At 28.4% G+C, this 13,488-nt stretch overlaps 3 protein-coding genes across 3 annotated transcripts; 1 reads left to right on the forward strand and 2 right to left on the reverse strand.

The window, feature by feature from the left end:
* Positions 1-4,031: 4,031 nt before the first annotated feature.
* EIN_448520 (hypothetical protein) lies at positions 4,032-5,051 on the reverse strand (the record flags this gene model as incomplete). Its single annotated transcript, XM_004255814.1, has 1 exon — positions 4,032-5,051. One exon carries the CDS (start codon positions 5,049-5,051, stop codon positions 4,032-4,034), a length of 1,020 nt encoding a protein of 339 aa, XP_004255862.1.
* Positions 5,052-7,988: 2,937 nt separating this feature from the next.
* EIN_448530 (hypothetical protein) lies at positions 7,989-9,458 on the forward strand (the record flags this gene model as incomplete). The annotated part of the gene is made up of 1 exon (XM_004255815.1): positions 7,989-9,458. One exon carries the CDS (start codon positions 7,989-7,991, stop codon positions 9,456-9,458), a length of 1,470 nt encoding a protein of 489 aa, XP_004255863.1.
* Positions 9,459-9,696: 238 nt separating this feature from the next.
* EIN_448540 (serine/threonine protein kinase HT1, putative) lies at positions 9,697-10,386 on the reverse strand (the record flags this gene model as incomplete). Its single annotated transcript, XM_004255816.1, has 1 exon — positions 9,697-10,386. One exon carries the CDS (start codon positions 10,384-10,386, stop codon positions 9,697-9,699), a length of 690 nt encoding a protein of 229 aa, XP_004255864.1.
* Between the last annotated feature and the right edge of the window lie 3,102 nt (positions 10,387-13,488).

Here is a 13,488-nt window from a genome sequence, read left to right on the forward strand (position 1 = left end):
TTTATCTTGGCATTTTGTTTTTTGAATTAAACTATGTTATTTTAAATATATTTAATATTTTTATTTTAATCACAAACCATAATTATTACTTCAATTTATTATGATATCATAATGTAAAAAATAAATGTATTTTTTTAACTTCCATAGTTTTATAACATTTATTTATGTTAAGAATATTATTATATTGAATAATAAAATAATATATACCAGGGTTTATATTATATCATTCACACCCCGATTTATTCTAAAAATCAACCCTTTAAATCGCGCCAAAAACAGCAAATCAAGAATGATCATTATGTTTTTTATATTGCTTATATAACATCTTTAAAAACGGGATTATCAATATAAACCTTTAACTTGAAAGTTAGCTGCAAAATTTAAAACTTTCTTTGAACCCTATTTATTATTATAGAAATATTGAAAAAAATCTTATTGTTTTTATATTATTTTATTCTAATTAATTATAGTAGAAAAAAACTAATATAATATTTACTAGATGTGTATGTTATAAATGAAGGGGTGGGTTGTTTTTTGAAAAGAAAAATTTCAAAATTTTCTAATACATTTCAAATAAAAACAACACGAAAAAATAAAATAACTACTCCTCACAAATAAAAGTATCTTTTCATCTTGTTAACATCAAATGTCTATTAGAATGTCATCAACTTCAAGATTAATTAATCACTCTTCTCTCATAAGTGAAGAAGACCAAACAAAAAAACTGATATTTCTTCAAAGGCACTCCCAAAGATTTAAAGAACAAGAAAAATGTATTTCTTCAATAAAGAAAACCGTGTACACTCGCATCTCAACAAGTATGTTGATGCTTCTTGAAGATTATTAAATGTTGTTTCGATGGTATCTCTGCTGAAATTTAATTGTAACTGTTTAATTTTTTAATAATAAAACATTTTCTTAGAGATAATTATAATAAAACAATAGCTATTCAAGTATTACAGTCATAACAAAAAGGTGTCTCGTTCGAAAAAACCTGTCTTGAAAAAAACGAATAAATTAATTGGTATTTTTCATCAAAATGTTATTATTATGTTATATATAACAAAAGGGAATAACAAAATAGAATAACAAAAAATGAGTTAATTTGCTTTTCGGGGTGACCTCTTGAGTTTTTTGGTTTCTTTTCTAATATTGATTTTTCTTCAGGAGTCTTGTTCTTACTGCCTTTTTTCCTTCCTCTTGTAGATTTGGGTTTGGGGGGTTCGGGCTTCAAATACAAACGTATTTTAGACAGACTTTCTTGGTTGATTTGTTCGTCGACTTCGCAGTCTAACAACAATTGTACTTCGTCGTCGATGTTTAGATCGTTTGTTTGATGAGTCTGTTTTTTTCGCAGTTTACAGACTTTAATAGCTGTTATAGAAACCCTAGGAGTTGGAAGGTCTTCATATTTAAACCTTCTTTTTAGTTTTATTGGAGTTATTGAACTAAAAAAGGAAATAAAATTCAGATCCTTGAAAAGGAGAGGGAATTCTTCCCTCAATCTTTTACACTTGAAGGGATCAACTTGACAAAAGTACTCTTTCTTTTCCGAGTCGTATTTGAATGTTATACCCGCACCCTTAAAAGCCGAAGAGCACGATACAATTGAAGTCGACTTGTGGAAGGCGGTCAGTATCTCAATTTGGTACTTTTCAAATCGATTCACTTTCACTTCACTTTCCTCTTTTTCCCAATTTTCATTCATCCATTCCTCGCCATCAATTCCTTCACCTTTGTCTTTCTTTTCATTTCCTCCAAGAGAATCATGCATATCCTCTTTGTCCTCTTTGTCCTCTACAACCTGAGCATTTCGGATAATACCTTTTTGAACCGCAAACACCCCAATGTCCAAAGGTTGAAGAACATGGGATGCGTGCGGAACAAGAGGCACCAAAATGATGTTGTGGACCTCAAGCACTTTCCTTAGCTCTTCAACATCATGGCAAGAACACGAATCAATAAGCAAAACAGCTTTTTCATAAATACCAACTCCGAGTTCCATTCGTTTCTCGTAAATTTTCTGGATAAACACGGAAAAGACCCAATCCATAAAAATTGATTTGTTTATGAATCCGGTCTCTGTTTTTGTTAAAAGTACATGGCCAATAATCCCAGAATTAACAAGCGTTTGAGTACAAGTTGAGGTCGGAGTGATTAGAATTCCTGGAATTGGTCCTTCTCCGCTGATACAAGCGAGAAAGGTGCTTCTTCTGACATTACGTTGAACTCCAACTTTCAGCACTTTGATATCATCTTTATTCCACAAGACTTTGAGCTTTTTGCGGTCAGCCCATTTTTGATATCCAGATTCGTCTAGATTGAAACAAAGGCACCTCCTGACACCCGATACAGTCTTCGAAAAACCAATAAAATAATCAACAAAACTCTGTGTTGGTATCTCAAGGCGTTTTGTTTCGTCAGGGAATGCCCACCTCAAAATGAATCCCTCCTTCTTGAGTATATACAAAATTGCCTCGCGTTTAAAACATTCTCCAAATTGTTTCTCCAAGAAGAATTGTAAGTACTGTACTGTTACCGCCTGCTCCCTTTCAATACAACCAGACACTTCCAACAATAACGCCTTCTTCTGTTCCTCGTTTAAAAGGGGTGGTCGCCCATTTTTCCGAGGTCCGTACTCCATTTCCAACTCCATTCGCATTGACTGCGTCGAGATTGTCGCACCACTTACTCCAAACACTTTCCCCAAATCATCATTTGTAATTCGGTCCCAAGGGACTGATGAAGTCAGTGACTTCATTAAGTATATTTGTCCTCTCAGGTCAATTCCCTCCATTTTCCCTCCCAAAAATGCATAGTCAATGAACTGACTCATAAGAGAGTCTTTCTCACACCTTAGTTTCATGTCATCCTTTTTCTCTCCATCTCTTCTGACGTTGTTCATGCTCATTTTATTTGTGAATTCTTTTTAGTTCCACTCACCTTATTTCATTTTTAACGGAATTGTAAAAAATTATTATTGAAGAAAATCAATTGAAACGGATAAAATTATCCGATAAAAGGATGAAAATCAAATATTTTATTCGGGTTTAATCTTAGTACATTTCTAGTTTTTTTATTATATTTTTTTACTATAATAATCTTCGCGACAGGTTTTTCGTGTTACTGTATTATCATTATTAAAGTCAGTCTGGAAACCTTATTTATTCCAAAAACCTTATTTATCGACAAAAATAGGTTATTTTTTTGTTATTTGGTTTTGTTTTTCAATTTTATTTTTTTTCGTTTGAAATCTTTGTTTTTTCAATCAAAACGAACTTAAACAAATTGACAAATTTGATTTTTTACGCTCAAACATCGCTTATAACAACAGAGAGTGGTGCCGTTGTTGTAAACGGCGGTTGGGTGGATTTTTTGTGTGTGAGATGACAGATACAACAAAAGAATTCGACAACAAACAACTTGGATTTAATTAAATAATTAATAAAAAAACAACGAGACAAATCATAATTGAAAAGAACACCACGATTGGCAGACTCGAACATCGAATTGCAGTTTAGCGGTCGAGTAAAAGCCGTTCACAAGAAATTGTCTTAACTATGTGGGTGTTTGTTTGCTCTCCGAAAGAGTGTCTTAAAAAAGTAGAAAAGTACTCACGCCTAAAAGCCAAATTTTTAAAAAATAATCCAAAAAACCCAGTTTGTTTTGTGTATTTTCCCGTTATTTTAGGTAAATAATACCATTAATATCACCATTTATTGACAAACAGAAAAAATGAAATGATTGGCTAAATGACTTCAAAACCATTTATGTTTTTGGTTGTGTTATTGGAAAATAGTTTAAATAATAGTAATATTTATTAAACATCCCAAAAATGCTTTTTTTTCAAAGGAAAAAAATAAATAAGGTTTCCAGACTGACTTTAGTGTTAAATGATAGCAACATAAATTTAAATTTATATTTCATATACCTTTAAACATTGGCTTGATTGATTACGAAACTTAGTTTAACAAAAAGGTATTTTTATTTATGAAACTGTTTTATTTAATCATTACTTAAATTTCAATTAATTAATTGACAAAATGCCCGTCCTTTACAGACCTGTTATAAAACTGAACTAGATCATTTTCGCGGGCTCTATGAAAAATTATATAATTTTTATCATATTGTCCTGAATGCCCCGTTCCAATTTGTTTTGGTCGCACAAATGTCAATTTAATATGTTTTTCCATTGCGTATTTATAGCTCAAAAATCCAAAAGGAGTGTCTTCAAGTGAACTTGGTGGTATTTGGAAGTACTTATCCCAAGTTGAAAAGAATTCCGCCATATCATTTGAATATAAAGCAATGTAACCTGCAACAAATGGATAATATTTTTTGAATGGTTGAGCAAACATATCATAGTATTTATGCTTTTTGTTTCTAAAGGGTCCATGAAAGTTAAATCCTCCAAAAACAGTTCCATTTGTCGGAAGCTCAATCAATATGTCACTCAACATGTCGACGTTAACAATGACATGATTGTCAAAACGTCCATAAAACTTGTAATCTTTGAATATAGGATACAACTGAATATAAGAAGCAATATCTTTATGATACAAAGTGTTCCACTCTTCGTTTAAAAACGGCATTTCAACAAAGTAAATGTCTTGTTTTGTTGAATTCATTTCTTTAAATGTTGTTGTTTTATTTGATTTTTCAACACTACCTTTAACTAATATAAAAATACATTTAAATCCAAATTCAAGTTCATGTTTCTCTTGACACCATGTGTTTCTTATGTTGATAATGTTTTGAATTTTATTTGGCATTGTATGGATCATAGCTAGAAATAACTTTTGTGGGTAATGAGTCTTGTTTTTGTGTATTGGTTGCTCATATTTCAACTTCAATGTAGCATATGTACTCACATTCACTTTAAGGGGATAACTTTCGTCCAACGTAAAAAAAGGACCAAATTTTTTGGTAATATACTTTTCTATCTTTTTGTAATAAAGAGTTGCTGATGGCTCCGTTGAATTGTTTTGTCGCACAACAGGAAATACAAAATCGTAATGTTTAACGTGTACATCACTATCAACTATTGGCATAGTACTGTTAAAATATTTCCATTGTTTAGGAACCTTAAAAATTGTTTGTGTAAACAAAAAGAAGAATAATAGAAACAATGTAAGCAATGAAAACGACAATAAACGTCTTGAGAAATAAACCATATTTTGAATAATTTTAGTTTACAAAACAACAATATAAAATATACACAATGTATATTACGCGTTGAATATGTGATATTATTTAACCTGATAATTATTTTGTTGAATGGAATATTGGAAATAATTTTAATAAATTCTTAATTTGACAATTGATAAATATTTATTGTATTAAACCTTTTTAATAAAAAACAAAACAACAATGATTTTATTAATAAATTTAGTCTTTATTAAAATAATGCATTAACACCAATTGTAACAAATAAAAAATATTTTAGTGTTTTTCATATTTGTTGTAAAACTGCACTGTTGGTGAGCTTTCAAATTGATTTAAATTAAACTGATACTGGTACATTAAACCAAGCTTAATTTATCAAAAATATAATATATTTAACAATTTTTATTATAAATTATATTTTTGTTTTGTCAATAAAAAACAATAATTAAAAGTATAATGTAAAAATTTTTTATACAAACAATTGTCATTTTTTTGTTAATTGAAATTAAATTATTTTTAACCAAATTTTTATCAAAAAACTAACAAATTTGGTTACAATATATTCATAGAGTTTGTTTATATTTTTTTAAAAAAACGTCTTTTTGACAATTAATATTTTCTTTTAAATAGAAATTAATTAAATATTCAACATAATCACATAAAAATGTGATTATGTTGAATCGATGAATTTTAAGTGAACAAATATTTTTTTTATTGAAATAATCCAATTTTATTATTCCTTAACTATTTGAAAACGTTTCGTTTTTACGTTGTTGTTTCATGATAAAAATGGTAAATTAATCAATTTCTGTTCTATACACCGTTATTTATTTTTTATATTTTGAGTAAGTCAACCAGTTTTTAATAAATTGAAGTCGTTTTTAAATATTATATACACACCAAAATGGTGTTTATAATATTTGTATTATTTTTTAAACAATTGTTCAATATAAACAGGACCAGCTTTTTCCACCACCACCTTAACCAAAATAAAGTATTTGCCGCTAGTGTTTTTTGAAGGGAATTCACTTTTCAGCCACTGTTTGTGCGTCCCCATGTCGCCCACTTTCCTTGTCCGTATTGTGTGGACGCGGATGTGGTTCTCCCTGCAAGGGTGTCAGGGGGATCCGTGCCAAGGGAGGACTTGGAAAGTGGGTGAAATGGTGCACAAACAGACTGTTTGAGTGCGGCCTTCAGAGCTTTCTTTTCAACGCTTCGTCTCACTCGGTTTCCACTAACTCGAGGTAAATTTTCTGCATTTCTTGAGTTTGGGAACCAGACCTTATATCTTCCCAGTTATCTATTTACTATTATTATAAGTTGCTTATTATATCAAATAGTAAAAATGGTCTATTTTTAAAGGTGGTGGTGGAATAAGCCTTGTTCGATATAAACAATTCTTGTCATATGTCAATTAATCGTTTATTGTGATTAAATGAATATATTTTAGTTGTTTCTTTTTTTCAATATCATATTTCAAAAATAATTAAATGTTTGGATCAACCTTTTACACTTAATATATATGTTTTAAATAAAAATAATTAAAAAAGAGTAAATTAGAAAACGATTAAGACTTGTTATTAATAAATTATTACGTTATATAATCATTTCAAAAAACAGTCCTTAAACAGTCTGTTATGCACCCAATTAACATATTTTCCGTTTTTTACTGGAGCAAATCAATCCATACCCTGTTTGCAAAGAAAATAACAACTACCTCCACCTTGTATAAAAAAGGAAAGTGTTTGACATGGGGAAGCACAAAAGTTGGCTGATAAATGGGCAACCTTAAAAAACAATTGAGACATTTATTTTTTGAAAATAAAGGTTAAGGGAATTGACTTGTTTGAGTCCTTTTTTTAACGTTATCTAGTTAACAAAAAATAGTTTTAATTTATAAAAACATTGGAAATCAGGCAAAACATTAAAAAAATGAAACATTGTGATAAATTATTAGGATGGTTTTTGAAATATCACATTTCTTATGATTCGAAAAATTTCCAAAATATCAAATAATTTTGGAAATTAGATAACGTTTAAAAAATGAATTTTCTTTTATGAAATTAAATTGATTCAAAATCTAATATTATATATGTATTAAAGTTCCTATTATTGTGTTAATATTTATAATTAATCGAATTAATTGTAATATTTTGAATATTTTTAAAAATTGTTAATACAGTAAAACCTCCCAAGAGCGGTACCTCCGAAGAGTGGGTTCTCTCAAGAGCGGGCATTTTTTAGACCGAAACTAAAAATAGAGTTCTCTATCGAGCGGTTTTTAAGGTTTGATTGGCTAAAAATGCCTGCTCTTGAGAGAACAAAATTACCACGCTTTCCCGCTCTTGGGAGGTTTTACTGTAGTTTAAAAATTAATTTAAAGTTTTAAAAATTAAACATTTCAAATTGAAATTCTAGTTATATACAATTGAAATATTATAAACAAACTTATTATTTATTAATTTTGAATATCGAGTTATTTTGAGTAAATTTTGTTTTCAATTTCAGATTGAAAAGTCATTATAATTTATATATAATTTATTATTTTTAAAAAAAAATTTTAAAATATAAATTAACTATTTATTAATTATATAATAAAATAATCAAATTAATTAATTTGTTTCACAATAACGAAAAAAATTTTATAATGTTTTTTTGTGTGTAATTAAAATTAGAATTTGAAGGTGTTATTTTTGACCAAGTTTACTTTAATTCTGCTCGACACAATAATCGGTGTTGATTCTTTTTTCAAAAATTAATTACAATTTAAAAACCGTTGCCACTATTACATAAGTATTTGAGATCCAAATAAAAATTAACATATGAAGTACTTCACATTGTTCATTACAATTTCTTTGCTCTTTTTAATTTATACAATGGTGATATATTTATTTAACAACACAGTCACTAATTTTTCGAGAAATTCAGTGGATTATTACATCAACTTTTTAAACGAACAAGAACCTAAAATTAGTTACTCGCAAAACGAAATTCTCAAGCATAATACAATTTATTGTCAGTCCCACAATATTTCAAATGACAAAGTAAACAACACTTCTGTAAACTCTTTTTACATCAACCTTAACTGGGATACAGAAGGTAAAAACGACAATAATGAAGACATTAGTAAATTACATAATTCACTTAATACTCAATATCGACTCACAAAGCCTCGAAAAAGTGTTCCAGTAGACTTCTCAAAAAGTATTGAAGGTCTTCCAGATGAATGTGGAGGGCATTTGGATGCGCTTTGGCTTTGGGTCAATGGGAGTGAAGAGAAGTGGGTTGAAAGTGTCAAGAAATACAAGCCGGACTATGACTCAGCACGATTCAGAGATTACAACACACTTTTGTACTCGATGAGAAGTGTATATAAATACGCGCCGTACATCAAGAGATACTTTTTGGCAACAGCAGACCAAGTCCCAAGTTACTTGAATGCGCCACTTGGAGAGACTTCTTTTATTCTGAAAAGTCACAATACAAATCAGAGTAAATACTCACATGCAAAACAACACAAAGAGAGTGTGGAGGACGTCTATAACAATCACAGAGACAAAGATCTGTATACACTTGAATTGGTGTCACACTCCGAATTTGTCGATAACAAGAGTCTTCCATTGTTCAACTCAGACGCACTCGAAAGTCGAATTCATCACATCAAAAATCTTGGAAACTGTTTTGTCTATTTCAACGACGACTTCTTATTGTTCCGCGAAACGCCAGTTTCTTATTTCTTTAAGAAAGGAAAGATTCAAAGATATCACGCGAACGATTATGGCTCGAAATATTTTGCAGCAAGACAAAAGTGGGACAACTCGACGTTTTACACGAACAAAATGCTCAACAAAAAATTTGGGAAAATGATGTGGAGACCGCACTTATTACCGTCACATGTAGCATATACCATGCTTAAAACTTCTCTACTAGAAATGGAAAGAGTCTTTCAAGACGAATACGAAAAACAACAAATGAGAAAATTTCGAGAGTGGAACTCAATAAATGTTATGCATTTGGCATTGCACTATTTGTACTACACAGGAAAGGCAGATATGATAAAACAGAGAGATTGGAGTTGCTATATGGCGCTTACTATGGACCACTTTAAAAATCAAAAGGCGATATTTAAAATTAACCAGACAGAGCCATACGCTATTTGTGTAAATGACGAGATGAAAGAATTTGAAAAAGATGTCGAGAAAGGAAACACTGAAATTAGATATGTCTTGAGATGGTTGCAACGAAGTTTACCAGAAAAAATGCCATTTGAAAAAGGATTTGGAGGAGACTAGAAAATAAGATTTTTGAGTTATATGTTTTGTTAATATAATAAAAAATGTGTTGAATTTATATATATAACATAAATGTTATCAAGGTTATAATAATAATAAATAACATGTTATTTGTTTTTAATAAAAAGTATTTTTCATAGTAATAATTTATTTGGATATTCAAACATTATTTGCTTAAATATTTATTACCTTTTTGAGTATTGATAATAATATTGAATAACAAAATTATCAATTAAAATTAATATAATTGTTGTAGTCTATTTATCACATCTTCAATTACAAGTCTTTCCTCGCGTTTTTGACGCCAACACTCGCATATCAAATTATACTCTTCATTTGAAATCACTCGATTTGTACTAGTTTTGGGCTTTTTGAGTCGTTTACCAGAAACTACAAACTCGGCAATTTTCCATGGAAATTTGAACTTGGAATTTTTATAAGCATCTTCCCACCCAAACACTTCGAATAAAGTTATGCCAAACGAAAAAATGTCAACACTTTTTGTGTATTTTTCTTGTTTTAAGACTTCGGGTGCCATATACACAGGTGTTCCAATTCCTTTTGTGAATGTCATGTTAGTCATCAGTAAATTGACATTTCTTGCACTTCCAAAGTCAGTCAATTTAGCATTGACCTTTTCATTTAAGTCAAGCGAAATAACAAGAATATTGTCTGGTTTGATATCTCTCTGTAATATCCCATTTTCATGTAAATATAATATTCCTCTAGCTCCATCAATCGTTAGTTTGACTCGAATTTTTATATCAATGTCATCACTCTTTTTGTGTTTCATCAGATCTTTTAAACTCCCAAATTGTGCAAATTCAGTGACCATACATATATTACTCGGTATGAACACGGCACCATAGAAATGGACAATGTACTCACAACGGAATTTATCTAACATACACAGTGCATAGTGTGGCATTTTGGTACTTTTTTACTCGAAAAAAAAAATCGGCAAATATATTTATATTTATAACTCCCCAGAAGTTCTGTTATTAATAGATATGAAGAAACTATATTTATAAATTGTTACATCTCCAAATTTATAATTAAATAAAGTTCGTTATAAATAAATAACATTTTAACAATATTGTTATTCATTAAATATACAATATATAAATTATTAACATTTATCAATATTAAACTATTTAAAATAACAACAATTCAATTATTTAATATAATTTTTTCGTTTTCTCGTTTTTTCGTTTTTTCGTTTTTTCGTTTTTTCGTTTTTTCGTTTTTTCGTTTTTTCGTTTTTTCGTTTTTTCGTTTTTTCGTTTTTTCGTTTTTTCGTTTTTTCGTTTTTTCGTTTTTTCGTTTTTTCGTTTTTTCGTTTTTTCGTTTTTTCGTTTTTTCGTTTTTTCGTTTTTTCGTTTTCTCGTTTTCTCGTTTTCTCGTTATACGTATTTACGTTTTTGTTATATTTTGTAAATATTTATTTGATTTATATTATCTTTCATTTGTTGTATTCACAATTAAACATTAGACGTGTTAATTTGTATATCAACTTAATCAATTTTTACTTGTATGTAGTTCACTTTTTATTGTTAATTGAATAATACCACATATTTTGTTTTCTGTTTATATATATCATTTTAAATCACAACACATAAATTGTTCGTTTTGGTAAATACACTTTTATAAGTATATGTTATATAAGATCATCTCTAAATGTATTTAATACTTTTCAATAACTTTAAGTCTAATTGGAATTTTGAACCATATTTGTTTAAATTTGTCACAACTCACTTTTTAATACGACACAGAGTTCATTTTTTCGTATGTATATTTTAATTTTGAATTGTACCATGATATCAATTTTTGACATCCATACATATAAATAAAATACATACATTTTTACAATACTGTTATCAGGAATAAATATTATTTCCAGTTTTTGCTTTTTATTGTATTTTATGATTATACAATAATCACATTTTTCATAATTTTGTTGTTTTTATTTTTAATAAACAAGTGTGTTTAAATATCATATCATTAAGTCATAAATACTTATCTACAGTTGATAATCATAGTTTGTCGTATTTTTTTATATATTATGACAACTATCAATTTAATATATCATATAATAATATGATATTTTATTAGAATTATAGTTTATAATATAATATAATGTACAATATACATACATACATGTATGTATGTAAATATCATTTCATTTGATAATCGTAACTGTACTTTCAAACAAACTATTGTAACAAAAAACAAACCAATTTGTGTGTAAATATCTCAATAGTCTTCGATGATAATATGATTATTGTGTTTACGTATTTCTATTTATTTTTATCGTTTTTGTGTGTGGAAGGATTCATTTTATAATTATAAAACCAAAATAATATAATATATTAAAAAATCTATTTAGTATCTATTGAATGTCGTCAACATTAAAACATTAATGTTGTGATAATAAATATTATATATTGCATTTTAATACATAATAATATAATTATAAAACATTGTAAATAAAAATTTACTTAACATTTAAATTTCATGTGTTTTCATTATTTCAATTTCCTTATAAAAATTAACTATCTTGAAAAAAACAAAACACAATGAGCAATCCAAACGATTTGATTTTCGATGTAAATTCTTTTAATTATTTTAAAAAAGGATATTTATTAGCCAAATATCAAGGTGTTGAGTTTTCTTTTTGTTTGCGAGATGAATTGAGGATGCTTTTATCATCATGTAAAAGTCATGAATCCGATGTTCATAACAAACTCAGAACGTGTTTTCAACCATTATATGGTGAAAGTTTCCCAAAAGAACTCAATGAAGAACCGGTTATTCTAAACGAAAATGAAATTATCCAATTGTACTCTACTTTTATTGATGAACAAAATGATTCTGATGTGTGTATTTATTTTATTAAAACTCCAGATCACAAATTACAAAAGAAAAAAAATTGTATTTTTATTTTTTAATAAACTTAAGTCAAACAAATATTGGTTGTCATTGATTGTCAAAAAAGCAACACAATATAATATACCACCGGCACTTCCTTTGATTTTTAGAAATTCATTAAACTCGAATATTGAAAACGTATCAAGACTAAATCCTATACATATCACGAATACACTAAATATTGAAAACGAATATTCTTATGTCCAAGAAAACAGTGATGTATTATCATCAAATACATCTGAAAGTGATGACTATTCTCTTGAAGAATATTTGAGGAATCCGAAGAGACATCAGAAAATATATTAATGGATACTACACTTTCTAAAACTACACTACAACATGAAACAATCGATCAAATAAACGAACTTGTTAAAAATAAATTCACCGAAACAATTTCATTGGATATATTAACCAAATATCCCATAAATATAGCTGAAAAAATAAAGCAATTTTGTTGGGTTAATGACACTTTTTCAGTTGATCGATTTGTTACTTCTTTTTGGTTCGTATTTGATACTAAACAATCAAGGACTTATAAAGATAGGAATATCATTGAACATATAATGAATCATGTCACTTCATATATTATCAATTCCCTTGGAATTGAGGCGCATTTTTCGCAAAATCAAACTAAAATGATAAAAACTATAATTGATGTGGCGGTATCTTATATCATCAAAGATAAAAGACGAGATGTTGAATGTTTAAATATAGATTATAGAACAGCTAAAAGGCAAATGACACGCGAAAATACACATTTCCTTGAAAAATTGAATCAAATAATGGAACATAAAGTTGATTGTGTTGCTATTGGGGTTGACTCATCTTTTAAGAAAAAAATACAAAGATGTTTATTCAATTGAAATGAGGTATTTATATAATGGTAAAATAAAAATGTGTCCATTGGTTTTAAAAACTTATGACGGTGTTACACCAGGAAAAAATGTTGCAAAATGGTTAAAAATGAGTTGGATACAGCAAATATTCCACATATCAAAGTTGTTGGTGAAACAACCGATGGAAATGCTACCGAGATTGGAGTTGAATCTGGAGTGATCAAAGAATATAATGATTTGGTGAAAGATATTAAAACAAACCATTT

The sequence above is a fragment of the Entamoeba invadens genome, assembly GCF_000330505.1.
Source record: "Entamoeba invadens IP1 unplaced genomic scaffold scaff_1105074725891, whole genome shotgun sequence".
NCBI classification, from domain to species: domain Eukaryota; phylum Evosea; order Mastigamoebida; family Endamoebidae; genus Entamoeba; species Entamoeba invadens.